At 41.9% G+C, this 26,834-nt stretch overlaps 2 protein-coding genes across 6 annotated transcripts in view; one reads left to right on the forward strand and one right to left on the reverse strand.

Moving 5' to 3' along the window:
- Positions 1 to 26,834, forward strand: part of mgat4c (mgat4 family member C) — a 438,829-nt gene that overhangs the window by 73,939 nt on the left and 338,056 nt on the right. The gene's annotated exons all lie outside the window — the stretch shown is intronic.
- On the reverse strand, positions 3,232 to 10,499 carry LOC148146735 (uncharacterized). Its single transcript, XM_087997557.1, has 2 exons — positions 9,603 to 10,499; positions 3,232 to 3,321 (listed from the first exon to the last, which is right to left on the reverse strand). Exons 1-2 carry the CDS (start codon positions 10,497 to 10,499, stop codon positions 3,232 to 3,234), a joined length of 987 nt encoding a protein of 328 aa, XP_087853683.1.

The following is a 26,834-nucleotide window of genomic DNA, read 5'->3' on the forward strand; positions in this document are numbered from 1 at the left end:
CTTATGCCAGAAGCATTGACTTTCCTGCTCCTTGGATGCCACCTGCTCTGCTGTACTTTTCCAGTGCCACCCTTTTCCACTCAGACTCTCCAGCATCTACAGTCCTCACTTTCAAGTGAACATTTTTGAGTCATTTCATACATGTCATTATATTTTGTCACTGTCAAGTGCCCACTTCCAAAGAGATATGAATAAAAGCTAATGGACTGCAGTATTAACTGACAAGGGCATAATATCTTCATACTCCATTGATGCAGGATCAAATGAAGTATTGGGTAATGATCATTTACTTTATCTCAGTTGGAGATAAAGTTCGCAATAAAAGAGGCCCACTTGGGTGAGAGGAAATGCAATGGTTAAGCAGAAATTAAGTATGTGCAGATGTATGAATCTGAATTAGAACAGATAATGTTAGAAAACACATGCAAGACAGGCAGCACTTGTGGAGAGAGAAAAACTAAGTCAACAGTTCAGACCAATGACAATCCCAAGTTGTTTTGGGATTTTGCTGAACAGCTCTGTTCAGTTTACAAACATGATTGCAAGTTTCTGGTTGCTCATCACTTTAATTTTCTATCCCACTCCCAGTCTGATCTTTCTGTCCTTGGCTTCTGTACTTCTGAACCGTTAACACTCATTTGCTTTTCCTTGAATGCTGTCTGACAGGATGAGCTTTCCCAATGTTGTCTGTTTTTACAAGAAAACAGTTATCGATTGGAAAATTTGAGGGCTTCTTCTAAGTGATTTTTTTAAAGCATCTTATTATATCTCACAATTGTTGCTGACAAGAATACAAAAAAGAAGTCAAGTATTTTGTATCACCCTGTCCGTTATATCAAATACAGGGGCTGATTTCATTCCTTGGCCATTGCTGTATATTAATATAAGTACACTTGACACCCAAACATGTAAAATGATTTGGAATTAGATACAGTATAGCTTTGTGACAACTTAAAATGTGACTCAGTCCGATTACACCAATAACATATTCTTTGGCTTAGAATCATGCAATCTGGATGCAGCACATTTTTGCCAGAAAAGGCTATTCGAGCATTCAATCTATGAGAAGCTTATGAGACACCAATACAGTATTTTATAGTTTCTTAACAGCAGTACAGGATTTTTTTTAAAAAAATTCTCTCTTCTCAACAGCTGTTTCATTTTTTGACATATTTTTGTGTTTATTATCTATTTTGGCTTTCAGGTTATTTAGTAAATGTGAAGTTATCCTAGATTTCTGGTCCTGACAAGAAATTCCAAAGAATTCACATTGGATTCAAAGAGTCAAATCTTTGGAAACCTCAGAATCACAGAGTCTTAGCCTGAACAGTAGGGGATATAGGTCGGTCTGCTATAACGCATGTCTCGTTAATGCGAATTTGCTATAACACAATTGATGAATTGGGGACACTGTTTCCAAAGCATGAATTTTTAAACTATGTATTGGCTATAACATGATTCTGGTCCCATTAGTTTGAACAGGATTGCATGAAAATAGAACTACTGCATTATAGCAGAACTGTCTGTCAAAATTCATGGCAGAATCACATCAGAAGTCCAGCAAGGCCTAGCTTGACATTGAGGGTAGGTCATTGCGTCTTTGATCCATGTGTTGATTCGTAAGGTGAGAGTCTCAGGAGGCAGCGGCAAATTGCCAATTAAAATAGCTTGTTAAGCACCTTACTAATGCCACAACTGCTTCATTAATATTCAGCTTCTATCTTATCAAACACACTGGATCAAGCCAGACATTGAACGTTCTTGACATAAAAATCAGAGCAGGTACCTCAGCTTACATTTGTCTGTGAGGAGGACATGCTCCATGGACATTAGCCACACACACACACACCTTGTCTATGGACATTGGACCTTACATTTCACAACTCCTACAATCCTCAGGACAACTCTCCAATCCAATTTCAGGACACATAGCAAACACAGACTTGCATAAAAAAGACACATCAGCAAATAGCATTGAAATGCTGCTACAAACGATACTGCATGGGTGGGTAGGCTCCCTGCTTATGTATTGGACCAGGTTGCATCACAGCATAATTCCATGCAGCATTATTAGTAGAACACGCTTGGAACAGGTATGAAATCTAGTGCCCTCATCTGTGGCACAATTAGTAGCAGGAACATTAAATTGGGCAGGTGGGTGGAAGCTCTGCCACCTTCCTGCTCCCATCCCAGGTCAATCCTTGGCGCAAAAAACCTGTGGAGGTCCTACTGCCATTAGAGATGTTTAAATGGAAATTAATGCTGACTGATGCATAATGAGGCAGGCCTGCCATAGAACAGGCAACAATGGGGCTACATCACATGTCTGAATCCACCTTTCAAGATCCCGGCTACGTCTCCAAGACTCCCTCCTAGGTTGTGATCCAGCATATGAGACCAGTACTTTGACTTCATCAGCATGATTGCTAAGAAGGATAGCTCAATGAATTGCTAGCAATCAACTGAGCAGAAATGCATTGTACAGTGAAAGAAGACCAGCAAATAATCTACGTCTCTGATTTTATTCATGTATTTTTTCAGTGCTGTAAGGAAGCCAGAATTTACACCGGTTATGATCGATGCAGAGTCCCAGGGATTAGAAACAGCAGCAGACATGGTAGCCCATTGAGACAGTTCCACCATTCATCAAGATCATGACAAAGTTGTGGCTTTTGCCGCACATCTCTTGATTAACAAAAAGTGATCTAAAATTGATAATTGATTGAGTATCAGCTGTGGAAGAGATTTTCAAACTTCTATCAACATCGTTGATAGGTTTCTTAGTTGCCGAAATGCTACTGTGTGATCTTTGAGTCTCACAAGCAACAAAAGTTCTCCTCTCAGTTCAAAGACTTGCTTAGCCAATGCAGTGACTGATCATTTCTGTGAATATTACAGGATTCATCTAGTGCAAGTGAAAGCAATAGAATCTATCAACTCATTAACTTTCCCTTATTCTGAACAGAAACAAATGTTGTACATAAAATGTAAAAGAAGTTTCTTGTTCCTTTCCAATACAGCATACTAAATTTCTCATGGATTGCAATATTTTTCCTCAAACCTTTTACTTTTTGACTAGAGGCACATTAATCAGCTCTCTAAATGAGCTACTCATCGGATCTGTCGCTGTTCTTCGTTTTCTTGTGACAAATCTATCCATTTGAAAATTTATTCAATCTATTGCTCATGATTCTTTCATGAGACATGGCAGATCTGTCCCTATTCTACATCTTAAATCCATTTGTCATCCAGATCTTTGTCCAGGATCCAGTCTGATGATTTCTTGCTTTGCCATTTCCATAACTCCCAAATCTTCTTACCCTACAGAATTCAGAAATCTATCATACTTACAATGCGAATGTTCTGGTTGTCAGAGAAATGAGGGCGAAGGCCTGCCTTAATAGTCAGAAAAGAGGGATTGTGAAAAGTCATTGTTTGCTCAGAAGAAAAGGTATTATGTGGAATGCGCAGCCCTTAGCTTTTATATGTTGCAAATTACTTTCAAGGATCAGAAGCATGCATTCTGCTAATGTTAGTGATACTTGAAAAGTGATAGGACACCATCTCACTAGAAATATTTCCTGTTACCTGATTTGGTCTGTTATTAGGCACGTTTGCCAGTTAAATTACAAAACCAAGTCCCTAGCCTTCCAGGGAATGATTAGAAAAAATAGGCCTTATCAACTTCTGATGTGTGAAAATTACTATTCATTTTACCCTGTAGCACATGCAATTTATTCTAGAATTGATTTTTTTGCTGCTGACTAAATCTTTAACACTAAGTCTGGCTAATGTTTGAGGCGATGTGATCACAATTTCAAATTATATTCTTGTCCTGATGGATACAATTGAAAACAGAAATTACCACTGTAGAAAGGGGAGATTGAAAAAGGCTTTTATTTTTAACCGAGCAGATACTTCTGATTGATGGCAAACTTAATTTATTCCCCAGATATTGATACTGATTTTATAGGTAGACTGAAAGGTATTGGGAAGGACTGACGTTGCAAACTAATCCAAAAGAAAATTCAGAATCAGGGCTCCAACCCTAGTGAGATTTTATCCAGTGAGATTAATATCTTTGGCACTATTTCATCACAATTGATTGCCGAGTGTTCACTCTCAGAGGATACATAGTCGGATAATTAATTTGATTGGCAGGCACAAGATCTTGCAGGCTTACCTAGACACCAGACCATGGCTACCCTAGATGCCTGCAAGGGTGGGGGAGTGATCCAAATGCTTTTTGTGGAGATAAGTCTTTAGACTTTAAGATCTGGTTGTTTTCTTAGCTTTTGGCTTTTCTGGTATTTTTTCTGCTTTTTTAAAATTCTGATTTTGTAACCAAGATAGCACTGGAGAATGGCAATTTTGTACACTTTTCACTGTATCCATGTATTTCTAGACAAGTACACATGAGAATAATTCTAATTCCAATTCTAATTTTTAAATCTAAGTCGAGTTTATCCAAAGTGAATACAATGGGTATTACACCTTCAGATGTGGAAGAAAAAGAGGAGACTGCAGCGACTGTGTGCAGTGCCTGCTCCACTCTCAGAGCACACACTCCTGGCTGTTGACAATAGAAGTACTAATTAGCAGACTCTCATGTTACCATCTGGCAGTGATGAGCTAAGTGTCTCACATACCTTCTTTGGTAAACTCATCTTGTACCTGTCACTGAGGAGCAGATGAATATAAAATAAATCAAGGTCTGGCAAGATTTATTAACAGAAGAACCTACCTGGCGAGCATGTCATGTAAGTCCTGTAATATATTTCCTTCAAAAGGTTGTTAATCGTTTTAGCTAAAGCCAATTCTGATTAAGTGCACTATTGGGAATAGACCTGATTCTGTTGCAAAAATAATGTAATATTTCAGACAAACTCACTCATACAAGTTACTTTTATGACCATCAATCAGAATCAGGAAGAAAGATTGAACAGAAACTTTGATTCACAAGCCAAAATATTAACCAAGTATTAATCTGTACAAACACTAAACATAGTGTGTGGCGCGTTGCTTGGATAAAATAAAAATCGCAGGTTCTAGATTAGAGTGGTACTGGAAAAGCACAGCAGTTCAGGCAGCATCCGAGGAGCAGGAAAATTAACATTTCGGGCAAAAGCCCTTCATCAGGAATAGACTTTATTCCTGATCTATTGCTCTATTCCTGATGAAGGGTCTTTGCCCAAAACATCAACTTTCCTGCTCCTCGGATGCTGCCTGAACTGCTGTGCTTTTCCAGTACCACTCTAATCTAGAACCTGCTATTTTTATTTTATCCAAGCAACGCGCCACTCTAATCTAGAATCTGGTTTCCAGCATCTGCAGCCCTTGTTTTTACATAAAGAAAAATAGCAGCATGGACATTAGAAAATTTAAGCTCCAAGTTTTTTTGAGAAAGAAGAGAATCATACTTTGGTTTTTAACCTTGCAATACTCTTGATTTAGGAAGTGAATCACGTCATTCAGAATTGATATGACAAGACACTTGCTCACACAAAAATGTTTGTGGCAATTTTGAGCTCACTCCCCAAATAAACTTTGAAACATGGTCAACTGAACATTTGTTAGCTCAGGGTATTCTGGAACTATGGAACCATCGTTTATAAACTGAGTTAAGATGCACACCCGTCATGATCTAATTGAATGGTAGAGGAGGTGGAAGCAAATGAATCCAGTTGCAATTTTGAAGAGGTTTTGAAGAGGAAAGTGTGAGGTTCCAGATGTGAAAAGGCTCAGTTTCATTTAAAACTTAAAGGAGTCTTTGCAACCTTCTGATATCCCTTCCCATCAGGTCCAGTGTAGGGTGGTAATTCTGCTCATCCCATCAAAGGAGTCATAGCACCTCCAACCAGTTGTGGGTGGGGAGTGCCATTGCCTTCCCATCTTGCCTTCCGGAAAATGGTCCTCATCCTGTTTCCTGGAAAATGGTCTTTGGCCTGCTTCCCAGATGGCCTTGGGGCAGAAAGATGTGAGGAAACTGACGCATTGGGTGGCAATATAAATTTATATAGACACTGAAATAACTGCACAGAGGCTAGTATCCTATCACCAAATCACCCTTATTTACTTGTGCATAGTACACTGGCTGTGGCCAGCTAGTTCAGAGTCAGTCCCTGAAGTGAGGAGATTCTGAATCCTCTGTTTATATCTGTCAGCCAGGGCTCCCGGATTAACAACCCCATCAAACATCTCATAGTAAATGAGATGCACCCAGTTCCAATCACTATACCCTCTTCGCCTTTTGCCTTGCTCTCAGGGTAAAGATCCAGGGCCTAATGCTTTCTGGTTTATGTTTTTGGTGGAACGTTAGAGAGTTTGCTCATCAAAATGGACTTTGAGAGGTTGCTCATGAACACAAACATCTCTGACCTCAAAGTAACTGATTACTGTTATTAAAAGAAATCTGAAGTTTGCTCTGACAGCAGTGAATGGCCTGCCAGTTTCTAGATGTAGAAGGCAATGTGATCTCGCAAAATAAAAGCAGAGAATGCTGGAAATAGTTGGCAGGTCCAGGCGCACACGTGGAGAAAGGAAGGCCATGTTAGAGTTGTGGCCAATGACATTTAGTCAGAACCAAGGGATGTTGCTGATGAACAACTTATAATGGAGAAACAGCCATGGTAAAAATAGGAGGAAGAGTGAGACAAATCAATCTGGGATTAGGTGTATGATAGGAAATGATTAAGGGACAGGTGTGGCCATTATGTGACAAAAGCAAGTAATAATAAGAGATTACAGAGATAAGAAATGTCCCTGAGGCCAGAGAATGTGTATTTGTTACACGAAAGCAGCGCACAATATGCCAAAAGAATGATGATTCTTTGGCTCAAGAGCATGTTGACAGAAAAGGGGCAGCCAATACTGGAAATGCATTATTTGGTGAGAAATGACCACTGACAAGCTCTTTAAATCAATCAATAAATCATTCACTGAATTAGAATATAGAACAGAGAAGATAGAAGATTACAATGCAGTACAGGCCCTTTGGCCCTCGATGTTGCGCCAACCTGTGAAAATAATCTGATGCCCATCTAACTTACACTGTTCCATTATTTTCCATATGTTTGTCCAATGCCCATTTAAATAGCTTAATATTGGCATGTCCACTACTATTGCAGGCAGGCCGTTCCATGCCCCTACTACTCTGAGTGAGGAAACTACCCCTAATATCTGTCCTAAATCTATCACCCTCAATTGAAAGCTATGTCCCCTCATGTTAGCCTTCACCATCCAAGGTAGACGGCTCCTTCTGTCCACCCTATCTAACCCTCTGATTATCTTATACATCTCGATTAAAGTCACCTCTCAACCTTATTCTCTCCAATGAAAACAGCCTCAGTTCCCTCAGCCGTTCCTCATAAGACCTTCCTTCCATACCAGGCAACATCCTAGTAAATCTCCTCTGAACCCTTTCCAAAACTTCCACACCCTTCCTATAATGCGGTGACCAGAACTGCACGCAATTCTCCAAGTGTGGCCTTACCAGTGTCTTGTACAGCTGAAGAATGACCTCGTGGCTCTGAAACTCAATTCCCCTATGAATAAATGCCAACACACCATATGCCTTCTTAACAACCCTATCAACCTGGATTGCAACTTTCAGGGATATGTGCACCTGGACACCGAGATCTCTCTGTTCATCAACCCTGCCAAGAATTTTACCATTAGCCCAGTACTCTGCTAAGTCACCTTCAATCCTGAAACTCCATATTTTGTCCAATAGCCTACCATGTGGAACCTTATCAAACACCTTATTAAAGTCCACATACACCACATCCACCTTTTTTGTCACCTTCTCAAAGAACTCAATAAGGTTAGTGAGTCATGACCCACTCTTCACAAAATCGTGTTGACTATCCCTAATCGAATTATTCTTTTCCAATCTCTTATAACCTTTTCCAACACCTTACCCACAACATAAGTAAGGCTCACTGGTCTATAATTATCAGAATTGTCCCGACCCCCATTTTTAAACAAGGGAACAACATTTGCTATCCTCCAATCTTCTGGCACTACTCCTGTTGAAAATGTTGACATAAAGATTGAAGCCAAAGGTTCTGCAATCTCCTCCCAGGCTTCCCAGAGAATCTGAGGATTATTCTCATCCGGCCCATCTATTTTCAGATCTTCCAAAATTGCTAAAACTATGCCTTTGTCAACCTCAATCCCATCTCATCTTGCAGCCTGTATCTCTGTAATCTCACTAACATTGTCTTTTTCCAATGTGAATACTGATGAAAAGTATTCATTAAACGCTTCCCCCATGTCCTTAGGTTTCACGCACAACTTTGCACTTGATTGGTCCTAATCTTACTCTGGTCATTCTTTTATTCCTGATATACCTATAGAAGATCTTAGGGTTTTCCTTTATCCTATCCACTAACAACTTCTCAAGTCCTCTCCTGGCTCTTTTTTAACCCTCTCTTTAGATCTTTTCTGGCTAACTTATAACTCTCAACTGCCCTAACTGAGCCTCATGCCTCATCCTCACATAAACCTTCTTCTTCCTCTTGACAAGAGCTTCATATTCTTTAGTAAAGCATGGCTCCTTCTCTCGACAACTACCTCCCTACCTGATAGGTATGTATTTATCAAAGATCTGCAGTAGCTGTTCCTTGAATGAGCTCCACATTTCAAGTGTGTCCATCCCTTGCAGTTTTCTTCCCCATCCTATGCATCCTCAGTGCTGCCTAAGTGCATCATAATTGCCTTTCCCCCAGTTATACCTCTTTTCCTGTGGTAAATACCTATCCCTACCCATTGCTATTGTAAACATAACCGAATTATGATCACTATTGCCAAAGTGCTCACCTACCTCCAAATGTAACACCTGGCCGGGTTCATTACCCAGTACCAAAACCAATATGGCTTCGCCCCTTGTTGGCCCGTCTACTTACTGCATCAGGAAACCCTCCTGCACACATTGAACAAAAACTGACCCATCTAAACTACTTGAACTACAGTCTTCCCAGTCAATATTGGGGAAGTTAAAGTCCCCCACAACAATTACCCTGTTACTCTCGCTCCTATCTTTGTTATCCTTTCCACTACATCCCTGAAACAATTTGAAGGCTATAGAAAACTCCAAACAGGGTGACCTCTCCTTTTATATATCTAACCTTAGTCCAAGCTACCTCAGTGGATGAGTCCTCAAATGTTCTCCCAGCTGTTGTAATACTACCTTTGATTAACAATGCCACCTGCACCCGCCCCCCCCAACACCCCCAACTTTTACCATCATCTCTGTTCTTACTGAAACATCTAAATCCTGGAATCTGCAACAACCATTCCTGTCCCTCCTCTAGCCATGTCTCTGAAATGGCCACAACATTGGAATCCCAGGTCCCAATCCCTGCTGCAAGTCCCCCCACCTTATTCTGGATGTTCCTGGCATTGAAGTACACACATTGCAAACCAATATCCTGATTGCCGGTGCCCTCTCATAACATTGTAAACCTATCCCTGACCTCACTACCCTCAACCTCCTATTCACTGGAACTACAATTCAGGTTCCATCCCCCTGCTGCATTAGTTTAAATTCCCCCCCCCCACCCTCCAAAATAGTATTAACAAATTCCCCCCCCCCCCCCCACCCCCGCCAGGATATTGGTACCCCTCTGGTTCAGGTGAAGACCATCCTCTTTGTAGAGGTCCCACCTTCCCCAGAAAAACCTCCAATTATTCAAGAATCTAAAGCCCTCCCTCCTGCACCATCCCTGCAGCCACATATTCAGCTCCGCGCTCTCCCTGTTCCTCACTTTACTAGCACGTTGCACGGGCAACAAACCAGAGATAATAACTCTGTTTGTTCTAGCTCTAAGCTTCCACCCTAGCTCCCTGAATTTCTGCCTTAAATCCCCACCTTTCGTCCTACCTATGTCGTTGGTGCCTATGTGGACCACGACTTGGTGTTGCACCCCCTCTCCCTTAAGGATCCCAAAAACACGATCAGTGACATCACAAACCCAGGCACGTGGGAGGCAACACACCAATTGTGAGTCTCTGTCATTCCCACAAAACCTTCTATTTGTCCCCCTAACTGTGGAGTCCCCAATGACTAAAGCTCTGCTCCTCTTCTCCCTTCCCCTCTGAGCAATAGGAACAGATTCTGTGCCAGAGACCTGTGCCCAATTGCTTACCCCTGGTAAGTCGTCTCCCTCAACAGTATTCAAAACAGTATACTTGTTGTTGAGGAGAACCACTATAGGAGATCCCTGCACTGCCTGCTGTTTTCTTTTCCTACCCCTGACAGTAACCCATCTCCCTCCTTCACGTGGCCGTGGAGTAACTACCTCCCTGTAACTGTCAATAACCCCCTCCTCCTCCTGAATCATTCGAAGTTCATCCAGCTCCAGCTTCAGTTCACTAACACAGTTCGCGAGGAGCTGGAGTTGGGTGCACTTCCCACAAATGAAGTCAGCAGGGACATTAAAGGTGATCCTAATCTCCCACATACAGCAGGAGGAACATTCAACTGCCCTGACCACCATTCCCACTATTCTAAATTCACAAATAGACTGCTGAAAAAATGAAACATGAAAGAAAACACTTACCATCTTACCAACCAATGCTCAGAATTTTTTTTTGGTTAGAGGAGGAGGATGGGTGGGAGACACTACCCAGGTAGTGTTTCAGGTAAAGCAACCGCCCAAATATGTAACCTCGTGACCTCTCTGACAGCCACCTGCTCAGCGCTCCCGAACTTCCTGCTGCTGGAACAACAATATGTTAGAAGTTTGCTTTCCTAGTTATTTGAAAGAACACCTAAGTAAAATAACATCCTAATTTACCATCTATCCATCACTTTAAACCTTCATGCTCTCCAACACTGGTTCACAGTGGCAGGAGTGTATACTGCTGACAAGATGCACTGCAATACGTTGGCAAGATTCCCTCAATAGTGCCTTCTTAACCTGCAATATCTACCACTTAGAAGGACAAGAGCAGTAAATACACGGTACATATGACCGCCATCATTTGCAAGGAAGCATCTGATTTGCAAGTTACACACTATCCTGAAATCAAACTGTAATGCCATTCCTTCACTATCATTGATAGTTCTCCATAACAGCATTGTGGATATACCAATGCCACACAGATTGCATGGTTCAAGATGGCACCTCTCTCCACATTCTCTATGGCATATAGGGTCGGGAAGTGAATGCTGCCTTTGACAGCAAACCTACATTCCATGAAGCGATGAGATAAAAATTACGACCAGTAACTATCAGGGTGGCACAGTGGTTAGCACTGCTGCCTCACAGCACCAGGGACCCAAGTTTGATTCCAGCCTCAGGTGACTGTCTGTGTGGAGTTTGCACATTCTCCCTGCATCTGCATGGGTTTTCTCCAGGTGCTCTGGTTTCCTCCCACAGTCCAAAGATGTGCAGGTTAGGTGAATTGGCCATGCTAAATTGCCCATAGTGTTAGGTGCATTTGACAGGGGTTGATATAAGGTAGGGGAACAGGTCAGAGTGGGTTACTTTTTGGAGGGTCAGTGTGAACTTGTAGGACTGAATGGCCTGTTCCACATTGTAGGGAATCTAATAAAAGTAAATACGAGGGTAAATTTGGTGAAAAGATGTAAATGGGCCCGAAATGGATTCTGTGTTAATAAGATAGACTCCAGTGTGAATCTCTAATTTTTGCATACAATTTTAGTCTCAACTGTTAATAACCATAATTTGAAATTGACTTAGCTTAAGTTGCTACTGGAAGGTTTGTCACTCAGATATTGTTTCTTTTATTCTCTCATCACAAGTGGATATTACAGGTTGGCCAGCATTTATTGCCTAGTTGCCCTTGAGTAGGTGTTGGTGAACTTGAACTGCTGCAGTCCATGTGCTGTGGGTTGACCGTCAGGGAGGGAATTTCAGGATTTTGACCATCGACACTGAAGAAACAGTGATATATTTCCAGGCCAGGATTGTGAGGGCTTAGAAAGAAACTGGCAAGTGGTGGCATTCTATGTATCTGTTACCCTTCTCTTCATAAATAGAAGTTGGTGGGTTCTGAAAGGTGGCATTTGAGGATTTTTGTCCTGAGTTCTTGCTCCTTGAGTGTTGTTGGAGCTGCACCAATCTAGGTAAGTGAGGAATAATCCATCATACTCCTGATTTGTGACTTGTAAATGATGGACAGGCTATAGAAAATTGGCCGTATACCTCGCCTTTGACCTGATTTTGTAGCCGTTGTATTTATATAGTGAGTCCAGTTAAGTTTCTGGGTCAATTGTCCAGTCAAGTTTCTGGGTCAATTGTAATCACCAGCATGTTGATGTTGGGGATTCAGTGATAGTATTGCCACTGTATTTCAAAGCGCAGTTGTGATATTATCTCTTATTGGAGATAGTCATAACCAGGTCTTCTCACATTTGAACATAGAACTGTTGCAGTCTTTAAATGGTCATAAATGGAGTTGACCATTGTCCAATCATCAACAAACGTCCCCACGTCTCACCTTATGATGGAGGGAACATCATAATGAAGCAACTGAAGATGGTTGGGCCGAGGACATTATTCTGAGGAACTCCTGGAGCTAAGATGACTGATCTCCAGCAACCACAATCCCATCTTTCTATGTGCCAGGTATGACTCCAATGAGTGGAGACTTTGCCACCAATACCCATTGATTCCAGTTTTACTGGAGCTCCTTGATGACACACTTGCTCAAAAGCAGCCTTGATGTCAACAGTTGTCACTTTCACCTCCCCTATGCAATATAGCTCTTTTGTCTAAGTTTCAACCAAGGCCGTAATGAGGTCAGGAGCTGAATGGTCCTGGCAAGCCCAAAATGGCGGCTAGTGAACAGATTGTTGCTGAACAGGTGCTGCTTGATAGCACTGTTAAAGAAACTTGCATCACTTTATTGATGAACGAGAGTAGTTTGATGGGTGGTAATTGGCCTTTTGGACTTGTTCTGCTTTGTGTACAGGCCATTTATGGGCAATTTTCACATAGTTGGATAGATTCCAGTGTTGTTACTGTACTGCAACAGCTTGACAAAGGGGGCGGCACATTTTGGAGCACAGGTCTTTGGGACTATTGCTGAATATTGTGAGGGCCCATTGCCTTTGCACTATCCAGTGCTTCCAACTGTTTGTTGATATCATGTGGGGTGACTGAAGACTGGTACCTGTATAGCTAGGGACTACTGGAGGAGGCCAAGATATCATCCACATGACACGCTGGCTGAAAATTATGGTGAATTCTTCAGCCTTATCATTTGCACTGATGGTTTGGGCTGATACACTCTTGTCGATGGGGATATTTGTGGAGCCTCCTCTACCAGTGAGGTTTTTAATTGTCCACCGCCATTCATGACTGGATGCTGCAGGAGTACAGAACTTATACCTGATCTGTTGATTATGGGATTGCTTAGCTCTATCTATTGCTTGCTGCTTATGCTGTTTGGCATGCAAGTACGCCCTGCTTGTGGTCTTTACCAGATTGACACCTGATTTTTATGTAAGCCTGTTACTGTTCCTGGCATGCCCTCCTTCTCTCTCCATTGAACCAGGGTTGATCCCTGGCTTGATGTTAATGGTTGAGTGGGGAATATGCCTAGCTATGGGTTGAAATGTGATTCAGCAGCTGTTTGTGATCTACAGTGTCTCATAGATGCCCAATCTAGAGTTAAAAATCACGCAATACCAGGTTATAATCCAGCAGGTTTATTTGGAAGCACTTCTTCATCAGGTGGTTGTGAAGCAGGACCATAAGATGAAATTTATAGCAAAAGATTACACAGTCTCATGCAGCTGAAATGTTATATTGAACACTTCAGCAGTCAGGGACATTCAGCCTCGGATCTTCAGGTGACCATCTTCCAAGGCAGACTTCTGGTCAGGCAGAGGTCGAGCAGAGGCTGATAGCCAAGTTCGGTACCCATGGGGATGGTCTCAACCAGGACCTTGGGTTTATGTCCCACTACATTGGCCCCGCTGCACTATACACTCTCTGACACACACCCACACTCTTACATGATCGCACACTCACGCAGACCTTCTCTCATACGCACACATACACCCCCCACACTCACACCCCCGCAAGCACGCACCCTCTCACAGGTGTATATCTCATTACACACACACACACACACACATAACCAAGCAAGCACACACACAAACACACACGCTCTCACATGCACTCACACTCACATGCATGCACTCACTGTTTCTCTCTCCTGCATGTGCACACACTTAAGTTTATGGGATAACTTTGTATTTGCACAATTATATTTTGCACATACATTCTATTTTGCTCAAAAAATGCACAAATCTGCAGACAGTCAATCCATGTAATATTTTGCAAATTCCACTTTGGAAATAGAACCAGTCTGACTCAAGATTGGGATACAGACAGACTCTAACCTCACACCTTTAATGCATTGTTTGAGCTGAGATATCACTCTTTGTTAGAAAACCTCAAGTTATCTTGAGGATGTGACTTAAAAGAAGTTCTGGGACTTACATGTTAAAGAACTGGTTTCATAGTTATCATTTGATTTTAAATGCCAGATATTTATTAAATTCCAATTCCATTATCTGTCATGTTATGATTCAAACCAAGATCCCCAGATCATTAGCTGAGTTTTTAGATTAGTACCACAAGTCCAATGTCTCCTTGTTTGGTGCAGTAGTATAGCTGGCCTCTAGCAGCCTCTTCAAATGAAGGATGCCTTGATTTTGGCATGACTCAGGATACAAAGGGTCTTGAACATAGTACTAGAGATCCTGACGGATGATAATGAGAAGAAGGTGATATTCTATATCAACACAAGGGAAAACGTTCACCTGACCCTCCTCTTTGTTCTTTTCCTCTCCTTTGCAGGAACCGGCGTGTTACCTCATCTCATGTCCTTCTCCCAAGAAGGACAAAAAAATCATTTTGTAGATCACAGGGAACACTTAGCAAGATTGTGATTACTAAATACTCCTTATCTCCTGTTGACTCCTTTAAGGTTCCCAATAAGTAGTTGAAGTTCTTAGAAATCTTCTGGAATAAATATCAAGGTGCTTGTCGAGTCTTGTTTAAGTACCCTCAAAAAGCTGCTTGACATGCTTCTTCAAACAATTAAGTTGAATAGAGAAGATAATTTAACAGCTGACGAATCCTCTATTTGACTGGTTTACTCGTAAACTCATGGCCATTGTCAGACAAATGCTGGTCAAACATGAAAATATTAGTTACCAAAATACCACACAGCTCCTTACTTTGTATTATCAGACAATTCAAGAAGCATTCAGCTAATGAATGATCCTATGGCCAATCATTCCCATGCAATTTCTACTTTTTTAAAATCAAAATGGCACCTTGCATCAAACATGGGTGAAACCATAGTTTCAGCTTAAGATCACCTTGACCATTTTGAAATAATTTCAGCACTTAGAAAATAACTTAGAAAAGATAACTCTCTGAAGAATTATCTAAATACTCTGCATCCTGTCAGAAACATAATATGTTTAAATGTACATTTGCTTATTACCAACAGCAAGCAATGTGCGCTGATCTGATAACAAAGACTGCTAATGACCTTTCCACAGCAGTTAATCATTCCTTATTGAGGAAATCATTCAATGTTAATTTTGTTTTTCAGTGAAAGTGGAATCATTTAACCAGATTGCTGGTAAGAACTTAGTATTGAAGTAGTCTGTGCATTAAGCATAATTATTTGGTGCTTGAACATTCAATACAAAAAAAAAGTCCTTTCTTATGAACACACCTAGGATTGTCTAGATAATACTGGAATCTCCCAGTGTAGAGTTTCATGGACATGTTTGCAAGCAACCCAAAAGAAATTCAACTAGTAATGATGATGCATCATTGAGTCCCATGATCAGCCTTGCAGTTAGTTCAGCTAATTTGTACCTCAATTCCATTTACTCATCTTTCTCCATATCCCAGACTGACATGGAGTAAAGGCCTAACTTAATACACCTGTAATAGCTCTTGGGTATGTGCCTAAAGAACAAGGATAATAAATGATATAACCTTTAAGTGTGTTCTGGTATGTACATGTTAAGAGTTCCATTGTAAAAAGGGTGTAAGTAAAGAGAAAAAAAATAGCATGTTGAAAGTAAAACTTGGACAGAAAAGCATCTGAATATTGGAAATTTCCTTTGAAAAACTGCCTGGTTCAAAGGTATAAGATACGTTGAATAGTTAGAACTATGACCATTAACTTGATTTATTCTATTCTTCAAATTAAATGTTATCTTTGAGTGTATTCTCATCTTTTAATTAATTTGCAGCTTCGCTTCTTTTATTCAAAATGCTTCTCTTCATTTGCACTTATTGTGTATATCCTCAGTTCAAATTCTATTTGCTGATGGAAATATATGTGTGAGCACTAACATGTTAACAATGAAATAATTGTTGGGAGTGGAGAACTTGACTATTGCTGAAAAACGACACCTCTTTTTGAAGCTGGTGATATTGCAATCATCAAGTTAAATTATAAAATGTTCTAGGAGAAAGTGAGGACTGCAGATGCTGGAGATCAGAGCTGAAAATGTGTTGCTGGAAAAGTGCAGCAGGTCAGGCAGCATCCAAGGAACAGGAGAATCGACGTTTCGGGCACAAACTCTTCTTCAGGAATGAGGAAAGTGTGTCCAGCAGGCTAAGATAAAAGGTAGGGAGGAGGGATTTGGGGGAGGGGCTTTGGAAATGCGATAGGTGGAGGGAGGTCAAGGTGAGGGTGATAGGCCGGAGTAGGATGGGGGCGGAGAGGTCAGGAAGATGATTGCAGGTTAGGGAGGCGGTGCTGAGTTCGAGGGCTTTGACTGAGACAAGGTGGGGGGAGGGGAAATGAGGAAACTGGAGAAATCTGAGTTCATCCCTTGTGATTGGAGGGTTCCCAGGCAGAAGATGAGGCGCTCTTCCTCCAACCGTCGTGTTGCCATGGTCTGGCGATGGAGGAGTCCAAGGACCTGCATGTCCGTGGTGGAGTGGGAGGGGGAGTTAAAGTGTTCGGCTACGGGGTGGTTGGGTTGGTTGGTCCGGGTGTTCCAGAGGTGTTCTCTGAAACGTTCCGCAAGTAGGCGGCCTGTCTCCCCAATATAGAGGAGGCCACATCGGGAGCAGTGGATGCAGTAAATGATGTGTGTGGAGGTGCAGGTGAATTTGTGGCGGATATGGAAGTGTCCCTTGGGGCCTTGGAGGGAAGTAAGGGGGGAGGTGTGGGCGCAAGTTTTGCATTTCTTGCGGTTGCAGGGGAAGGTGCCGGGAGTGGTGGTTGGGTTGGTGGGGGGTGTGGACCTGATGAGAGAGTCATGGAGGGAGTGGTCTTTTCGGAATGCTGATAGGGGAGGGGAGGGAAATATATCACTGGTGGTGGGGTCCGTTTGGAGGTGGCGGAAATGACGGCGGATGATACGTTGTACATGGAGGTTGGTGGGGTGGGAGATGAGGACCAGTGGGGTTCTGTCCTGGTGGCGGTTGGAGGGGCGGGGCTCAAGGGCGGAGGAGCGGGAAGTGGAGGAGATGCAGTGGAGGGCATCGTCGACTACGTCTGGAGGCCATCTGGGTTGTACGGTTTTGGAATTGGTTCTCCTGGGAGCAGATGCAGCCGAGATGAAGGAATTGGGAATATGGGATGGCATTTTTACAGGGGGCAGGGTGGGAGTAGGTGTAGTCTAGGTAGCTGTGGGAGTCGGTCGGTTTATAGTAAATGTCCGTGTCGATTCGGTCACCCGAGATAGAAATGGAAAGGTCTAGGAAGGGGAGGGAGGAGTTGAGACGGTCCAGGTGAATTTGAGGTCGGGGTGGAAGGTGTTGGTGAAGTCGATGAACTGTTCAACCTCCTCGTGGGAGCACGAGGCAGCGCTGATACAGTCATCGATGTAGCGGAGGAAAAGGTGGGGGGTGGTACCAGTGTAGCTGCGGAAGATGGACTGTTCCACATATCCTACGAAGAGGCAGGCATAGCTGGGGCCCATGCGGGTGCCCATGGCTACTCCTTTGGTTTGGAGGAAGTGGGAGGATTGGAAAGAGAAGTTGTTCAGGGTGAGGACCAGTTCAGTCAGTCGAAGGAGGGTGTCAGTAGAAGGGTACTGGTTGGTACGGCAGGAAAGGAAGAAGCGGAGCGCTTTAAGTCCTTCGTGATGGGGGATGGAGGTGTACAGGGACTGGATGTCCATGGTGAAGATAAGGCATTGGGGACCGGGGAAGCGAAAATCATGGAGGAGGTGGAGGTCGTGGGTGGTGTCCCGAACGTAGGTGGGGAGTTCTTGGACAAAGGGGGACAGGACCGTGTCGAGGTATGCAGAGATGAGTTCGGTGGGGCAGGAGCAGGCTGAGACAATGGGTCGGCCGGGGCAGTCAGGTTTGTGGATTTTGGGCAGGAGGTAGAAACGGGCGGTACGGGGTTGTGGGACTATGAGGTTGGAGGCGGTGGATGGGAGATCTCCTGAGGTGATGAGGTTCTGGATGGTCTGGGAGATGATGGTTTGGTGGTGGGAGGTGGGGTCATGGTCAAGGGGGCAGTAGGAGGAGGTGTCCACGAGCTGGCGTTTAGCCTCAGCGGTGTAAAGGTCGGTGCGCCAAACTACTACCGCGCCTCCCTTGTCTGCTGGTTTGATAGTGAGGTTGGAGTCGGAACGGAGAAAGTGGACCAATGGGAGGGAGGGAGGGAATGTACCAATTTAACGACATTCAGCCTGTTATGAGAGCAGAGGGCTGAACTGTTTGCCAGGAGACTCTGATTTGTAATGGCTTTTCCATGGAGAATGCACATATTGGATTGTGACTGGCTGTCAAACTTTGTTTAAATTTTGATTGGTCAAGGCATTGCCTGTGATATGAGTCACAGCTGCCACCTACAGAGGAACCTCGATTATCAGATATCAGCTATCCGAATATCGGATTATCTGAAGGAGATCTCGAGGTCCTGGTGTGGGGCGGGCGGGCTGGGAACGGTGTTCGTCCGGGTTGGGGGGGTGTGGGTGGGGGGACAGTGTTGGATTGAGGGCGAGTGGAGGCAGCGAGCTGGGGATGGTGTTGGATGGGATTGGGGATGGGTGGAGGTGTTGGATGGGGTTGGGGGCTGGGGTCTCGCACACTGTGTGCCGATGCCTCGTCTCGTGAGCAGGGAGAAGATTTAACAGAAAACTCCGAGCCCCAGAGGAAAGGCATTGAATCAATTAACCGGATAATCAATTATCTGAACGAAATAGTGCCTGCCCATCTTGTTCGGATAATCGAGGTTCCTCTGTATTTCATTTTTGGACTGAAACACGCACAGCATGTGTTTGTGCTCTTCCTGTCCACACAAATCAGAGTCCTGGGTATGAGCAAAATTTAGCTTCTGCTGTGCCCAAGTAATCCACAGTGTGGGCCTGACTGACAATCCTAAATCGATTATCAGTATAATTTCTCATGTAGTCAGGATTGTCTAGCAAGTGCTATCCGATCACAGAATCACATATAAAGTTGGTTTGAGAATGCACATTCTCTGGTTCGCTATAGTCAGGAACTCAAAAATAAAACAAGGAACTGTGGATACTGGAGATCTGAAACAAATCACTAGTGAAACTCAGCAGGTCTGGCAGTTTGCTTGTGGGAAGAAGCTTTGAAGAAAAGTCACCAGACTTGAAATATTAACTCTGCCAGACCTGCTGAGTTTCCTTAACAATTTCTGTTTTTGTTATGGTCAATACCTTGTCTGTTGAGAATAGCCAAAGGGATTTAAAAAAAAAAATGCTTTGCCAGTCTTTGGGATGTAGGGTTATATACTTAGCATCACATGGAACTAAAATTCATTTTTGTGATAGGTAGAATGACTTGCTGGCTTTACAGCAACTAGCTTCACACATTGCCCATATGTTTAAGATATATTTTTCAGCAACAATCAAGTGGTTTAACATTCCCCAAAGGGCTACAACAGCATATCTTCCCTTGCTGCACACACACATCACTGTACACTCCCCATCTGAATAACTAATGGGTTTAGCCATTAGATTGCCAACAGCTTTGCTGAATGACTGCACTATGATACATTGATCAATGGGTTTTTAGTTCACAAACTCGTTACAATCTCTCCCCATAAAGAATCCTCATTTTCTGGGAATGGCTAACAATGGTGCAAACCAAGACTTTCACTATGGACAAGGTGAGGAAGTCAACCCCAAGATTTGCCTCAACCTGTACAGGCATTGGCATTATTCTGTGCCATACTCCACTCACCAAGCTAGCTACACTAACTGTTACCCTTTTATAATGATAAAGTAAACGAGAAAACATGCAAGCCGGTTGCTAGGCGGTGTTCCTCAGATAAGGATGAAGGTTAAGTGTGGCTATATCAATTTCTAGCTAAGCCCCCACCAAAATTCATTATCAATGTTGGCTGGGATGCTGCTGCTTTAAAACTCTATAAAAGCTATAATTCATTGTGGTCAAAAGCAGAGCAATAAAGGGAGAAATCAGAAGAGATAAAAAGTAAAAGTTCAATACATTCTTTAAGGTATAAACACAAGGTAATCCTCAAAGAATCTATTTCTACATACTGTATATTTAACAATTTAGTAAGGTTACAGATGTGAGTGACAATAACTAACAACAGTACCTCTCTAAAATTTTGATCTTCATGCTGTTGTTTAATTTGCCTTTTGTTGATGGTTTCCAGTGGTTATAATGCTACAGTGACTGAAGCATAATATTGTGTTTAATTTTATGACTGGAATGAGACCCAAGGGATGAATCTAATTCTAATTGTCTCAATGCTTTCTCAACAGCAAGTGTTAGGATTTCAGAACAGGTAATGTGATCCTTTCACTATATGGTAACATGCTAGGGCAAATAAATTAGCTAAATACTGCAGATTGCCTACTCAGCAATGAGAAAACTGTTCCTTTTTAATGTTAAGCGTGAAAATTGCTTAAGACAAGGAAAACAATCTGTTTAGTGAATAACTCTCATTAGAATTCACTTGATGTAAAATGCTTCTGAAAATCATAAATTTATTTAGGATTAAAATATTTCAAGCATTATAGGCTGGGTACATTAATATCATGGCAGGCCATGATGCACTTCACTCTTTGCAATACCTGAATTGGGTGGTCAACATGAACCAGTGTGCACATTGAATACATAGCCTATACAAGAGCCTTCCTTTTCCTTCCTTGACTTCACTGTTTCCATTTCTGAGGATAGCTGAATACCAATATCCATCACAAGACCATGGACTCCCACAGTTACATTGACTACACTTCCTCATACTCTTCTTCCTGTAAGGATTCCATTCCATTCTCCCAGTTGCTTCATCTCCGTCACATTTGTTCTGATGTTGCCACCTTCCACCTGGTTACCTTCAACATCACCTCCTTTTTGTTCAAATGAGGAGTCTCCCCCACATTTTGGTTGACAGGGCCCTCATATGTCTAACCCATTTCACACATTTCTACCCTCACTCCTTCCCAGAACAAGGATAAGGTTTTCTTTGTCCTTATTTTCCAACCCACTCGCCTTCACATCCAAAGGATTTTCCTCCACCATTTCTGCCACCACCAAACACATCATTCCTTTCCCTTCACTGTCAGCCTTCTGCAGGGACCAATCCAGAAAGTGATACCCTAGTTCAATCTTCTAGCACACCTAATTTTTCTCACTCCTCCATGACACCTTCTTTGACAATTGCAGAAGGTGTAACACTTATCCATTTACTTCCTTCTTCCTCACTGTTCAAGGTCCCAAGCATAGCTTCCGGTTGACGTAGCATTTCACTTGTACTTTTTTCAATCTCGTGCTGTACTCGCTGCTCGCACCGTCGTCTCCCTTACATTGGTGAGACCAAATACAGCCTGAGTGATTGCTTTGTAGAATACCTCTGTTCTGTCTGCAGGATTGATCTTGACCTCTCCGTTGCTTGCCATTTCAGTGTACCACCTTGCTCTCATGCTAACATCTCCGTCCTGGGCCTCTGCAACAAATCACAATGTCATTTCGGAGAAAATCACCTCATTTTCAGTGTAGGCATTGTACAATCTCAAGGTCTTATTATTGAATTCAATAACTTCAGAATCTGGCTGCATGATGTCTGTTCTCCTTTTACTTTTAATTCTTTCCCATCACCAACCCCCACAACCTGCCCTTGCTTATGTCTTGTTTCTATTGCAATTTGTAGAGAGGATCCATTCCCATCCTTTCATACATCAATACACACTAATTTTACATTTCTTTTTCTCTTTCTCTACTGTTAACAGTCCCTTTGTCTTTTGCACTTGGACTTTGTCTCTGTCAAAAGCGTAAAGAAAATTTTCCAACATCTCTTCATTCTGAAGAAGTCGAAACAGCCTCAAAACATTAACTCTGTTTCCCCCTCTCTGGGTTGCCAGATCGGTTGAATTTTCCCAGTATTCTTTGTGTTTGTTACTAAATCAAGTGTGGGTGTACTTGAAACATGGGAATTGTCCACCTGGCTGACACTCTACCATTCTGGTAGTAGAAAAGCTTGCATTAATATGGCACCATTCATAACCTCAGCACCAATCAATGAAGTAATCTCCTGCTTTCTGCTTCTGCAGGTTAATTGTGAAATAACCTCCTCACAAAAGCAGCAACTCAGACAAGTAGAAACATCTTACTACGGTCTTTACTATGTTGTCCATTGAGGATCCTTAAAAGCTGCAATTACTTCAACGATTAACACATGTCTAAATTTGATACAAGTAAGGTAATTTCCATTTAATTTGTAATAATATTTAGGCCCTTTGGTCACGCATTTTTAACATGTATGCTCAATAACTCTCAGCAGACACCACCAGCCAAATTACGAAAGTGTTACATACCATTTAAGTTGCAGAATAAGTTGCGAATACACTTGAATAACAAAGATTGATGAAAATTAACTAAGCTTATGTTGTCAGGAAGTCAATTTATTTGGCCCTTTTAGTGAGCAGAACTTTGTCAATAGGGCAGCATGGAGTCTGTATTACTGGCACCTTGTGCTATCTGGAAATACAAGAATGGAAATGTTCAAGCAATAATACATTAGTATGATACTCTCATCCTAGAAGTGTAGAAACATAGAAGATAGATGTAGGAGTAAAAATTGCATCATTCAGCGTTTTGACCTACTGCAGAATTCAACATAATCAGAAGTCACACGAAACCAGATTATAGTCTAATAGGTTTATTTGAAACATAAACCTGTTGTACTATAACCTGGTGCCGTGAAAGTTCTGACTTTGTCCACTGCAGTCCAACACCGGTCCCCTCCACATCACAACATAATCATGGCTGATCATCCAACTCAGTACTGTCAAAATGACACTAGTTGGATCAAATTAAAAGCCAGGTATGCCTTATGCTTCTTTCAATTTTTCTGATCTGCGAGATCCATATTGTAGGTATGTGGGCGAATCAACATTGTTATACAATAGAAATTTAACAGCTATTTATTTAACAAATAAATCTGCTAAATTTCAATGTAAAACTATTCACTGTTTTGAGTGAGGAAAGGGATAAGTTTCCTTGGGGAATTAATCAAGTGCTGAACTATATGCAGAGAACGATCTTGTCAGGCACTCACAATGGCCCTGAGTTGATAGCTACTTTGATAATCATTGATGATATTCAGCAGATTCCCCCAGTAGTTTCAGTGCTTGTTTCTCATTGAATGCATTTTTTCCACAAAGCCACAAGCTCGAGGAACCTGATGATTTACATAAAGATGCTTCACAGTGATTTGTGAAGACTGCTCTGTAAATTATTAGGTGCTTTTGATTTCACTGAATTTTCGGAAAAACGTACTACCATTGGGAATATTTATCCATGAAAAGTATCTGCTCAAGTGGGCAATAATAATATGTATTAACTTTCATAACACATAAATGTTTATGAATTCTATGATACGTATTTAATTGAGTAACAAGCACAAGTATTTTCACAACAAGAAACAATTTGCCCTCCTGAAACTGTTTTTGACAGTTTTGCTGTGTTCATCAATAGAGGTTTCTCATTCTAGAATTCTATTGTTAACTCCTCCACATTTTCCAGCCTTTAAGACCCTCATAAATATTTGCCTCTTCAACCAAGTGCTGAAATGGCCTGGATTTAGCTGTCATTAATGAAACAAGGGCCCTCACCATTGACTTTGAAGAAACCTGTCAATAACATCCAAAAGGGATTTTTTTTTCCATGCTGAAGTTATTTTAAATCTGGCAATGAGTCAAAGGGATGTCTTGTTGGGCAATAACAGTGATATAAGCCAACAAATGGACAACCAACATTCTGGCAAAGAGACACTGGACTCAAACATTTAACTCTGCTGTCAGCCTACTGATGCTGCCAGATCTGTTGAGATTCTCCAGCAATTTCTGTTTTTGTTTCAGATCACCAGCATCCACAGCTCTTTGTTTTATAGATTAGGTTAGATTCCCTACATCGTGGAAACAGGTCCTTCAGCCAAACAAGTCCACACCAACCCTCTGAAGAGTAACCCACCCAGACCCATTTCCCTACTCCCTACTAATGCACCTATCACTATGGGCAATTTAGCATGGCCAATTCACCTGACCAGCACATCTTTGGACTGTGGGAGGAAACCCACGCAGACACGGGGAGAATGTGCAAACTCCACGCAGACAGTTTCCCGAGGCTGGAATTGAACCTGGGTCCCTGGCGCTGCGAGGCAGCAGTGCTAACCATTGAACCCATGGATGCATTTATACAACAAACCAGGAATATAAATGTGTGAGGTGAAGGAATTGTATCTTTACTCTAAATATAGATATTGAAGATGTGCAAAAGCAGATATATCATTATGATGTCTGATCACATAGAACTCAGACCAGAGTCTGGGCTCTAGCTAAGGTGTATTGTCTTACCACGCTCTGTTCAATAAAGCATATTGCTGCTTTTTCCGATGAGTGTAAATCTCACTTTGCCACATAGCAGCAATATTGACATAGAAAATAGGGTTCATTCAACCATTTGAGCCTGCTTTGCCATTCAATATGACCATGGCTGATCATCCTAGTCAGTTTCCTGATCCCATTTTCACCCTATTCTGATCCCTTTAGTTATAAGAGGTGTATCTAACTTCTAGAAAACATTCAATGCTTTAGCCTCAGCTACAATTTAAAACATTCAAATACAAACAACAGAAGCAGAAGGTGGCACAGGTGTGTGGAAGGACCTGTAAGATTGAGCAGTTAATAAACTCCATCCAGAAAGAAAAAGTGTTTTGGTTTCTGTTTCACTGACTGACTAGTATCAGAATTGACATTGAGGATAATCTGAGAGAAACAGTTCCTCCGCTTGTGATCAAGATTGTGTCAAAGTATAGTGACATTTCATGAGCTGTCGAGAGCAGATCTTACATGTATTGTAATTGTTATGCTCCTTTAAACCTCAATTCTAAGTCTATCAGAGTTACTAAGAATCTTCTATTAAATCTACATTCAGGTTTAAAGATTCTGCAACTGGAACAGTATTCGGCACTCTGTTCTGCTACCATGATGGACTTTGCAAGATAAGATCTGCCTTTATAGCATGCAAAACAACACCTTTCACTGTACCTTGGAACATGGGCAGCACAGTGGCTAGCACTGCTGCATCACAGCGCCAGGCACCTGGTTTCGATTCCAGCCTCGGGTGACTATCTGTGTGGAGTTTGCACATTCTCCTTGTGTCTGCTGGGGTTTCCTCCTACAATCCAAAGATGTGCAGGCCAGGTGAATTGGCCATTCTAAATTGCCCGTAGTGTTAGATGCATTAGTCAGGGGAATGGGTCTGGGTGCGTTACTCTTCAGAGGGTCGTTGTGGACTTGTTGGGCCAAAGGGCCTGTTTCCATACTGTAGGGAAACCTACCATCTAATCAACATGACAACAATAAATCAATCAATCCTCAACTCCAACTTAAGTGGGACACTCATTAGTTTGAAACTATTCTCCTACATTTTAGATTCCCCCATGAGGGGAACATCCTTTCAGCACCTATCTGATAAAACCTGCTCTGTTTCTTCAAATAAAAAAAAACTGCAGATACTGGATATCTGAAATGGAAACAGGAAGTCTAGGAGAAACTGAACAGGTTCTGAAGAACAATCATAGTGGACTTGAAATGATAGTACTATTACTCTTTCCACAGACGCTGCTAGACCTGCTGAGTCTGGCAACATCTGTGGAGAGAAAGTGAAAATAACATTTCTAGTATTTCGAAGAAGATGTCCTAAAGAAGGGTCACTCTGCCCAGAACATGAACTTTGCTTTCTTTCCACAGATTAGATTAGATTACCTACAGTGAGGAACCAGGTCCTTTGCCCCAACAAGGCTGTGTCATTGAGAGTATTCAAGACTGGATTAGATAGACTTTGGAACAAGTGAGTTATGGGGATGCATGTAGGAAAGTGGAGTGAGAGCCATAATTGGATAAGCCTTCTGCTTCTGTTGTCTGTTGCCAGACCTGCTAAGCTTTTCCAGCAATTTCTGTTTTTGTTTCTCATTTTCAACATCTGCACTTCTTTGATTTATTTTTGGTGCATTGAAAGTGTGTTTCTTCTGAAATAGGTGATCAAAATTATACACATCTTTTGGATAAAGCTTCTGTAAAGCGCACTGTCACATTTTGGCATATTGAATGCATCATATAAACTTAAAACACATACAATTCTGATATTCAGCTAGTCTCCATCAATATATTGTTCGACATCAGCAACAAACCTCCATTGATTTTATTTGAGCCATTAGTTTTATAGTGGCCCTAGATCTCAAAGCATTATTAAGCAATAACTACAGCACAGAGCATCAATGAGCCATAGCAGTAACTATTCAATCATAGGGGTTTTGCAGTTCAACCACAAACAATTTGACAGAAGAATATCTTT

The sequence above is a fragment of the Chiloscyllium plagiosum genome, unplaced genomic scaffold (genome assembly GCF_037043375.1).
Source record: "Chiloscyllium plagiosum isolate Xiang-an unplaced genomic scaffold, Cpla_swu_hap1 HiC_scaffold_19, whole genome shotgun sequence".
Classification (NCBI taxonomy): Eukaryota; Metazoa; Chordata; class Chondrichthyes; order Orectolobiformes; family Hemiscylliidae; genus Chiloscyllium; species Chiloscyllium plagiosum.

What these genes read in the sequence shown, in the direction of transcription:
- LOC148146735 (XM_087997557.1), bottom strand. Translation starts at nt 10,499, where the DNA reads ATGGTGGTCAGGGCAGTTGAATGTTCCTCCTGCTGTATGTGGGAGATT. An exon ending in GTACCAATATCCTGGCGGGG is followed by an intron (nt 3,322 to 9,602) that starts GTGGGGGGGGGG and finishes TGAATTCTGTAG; the next exon opens with GGTAAGAAGATTTGGGAGTT.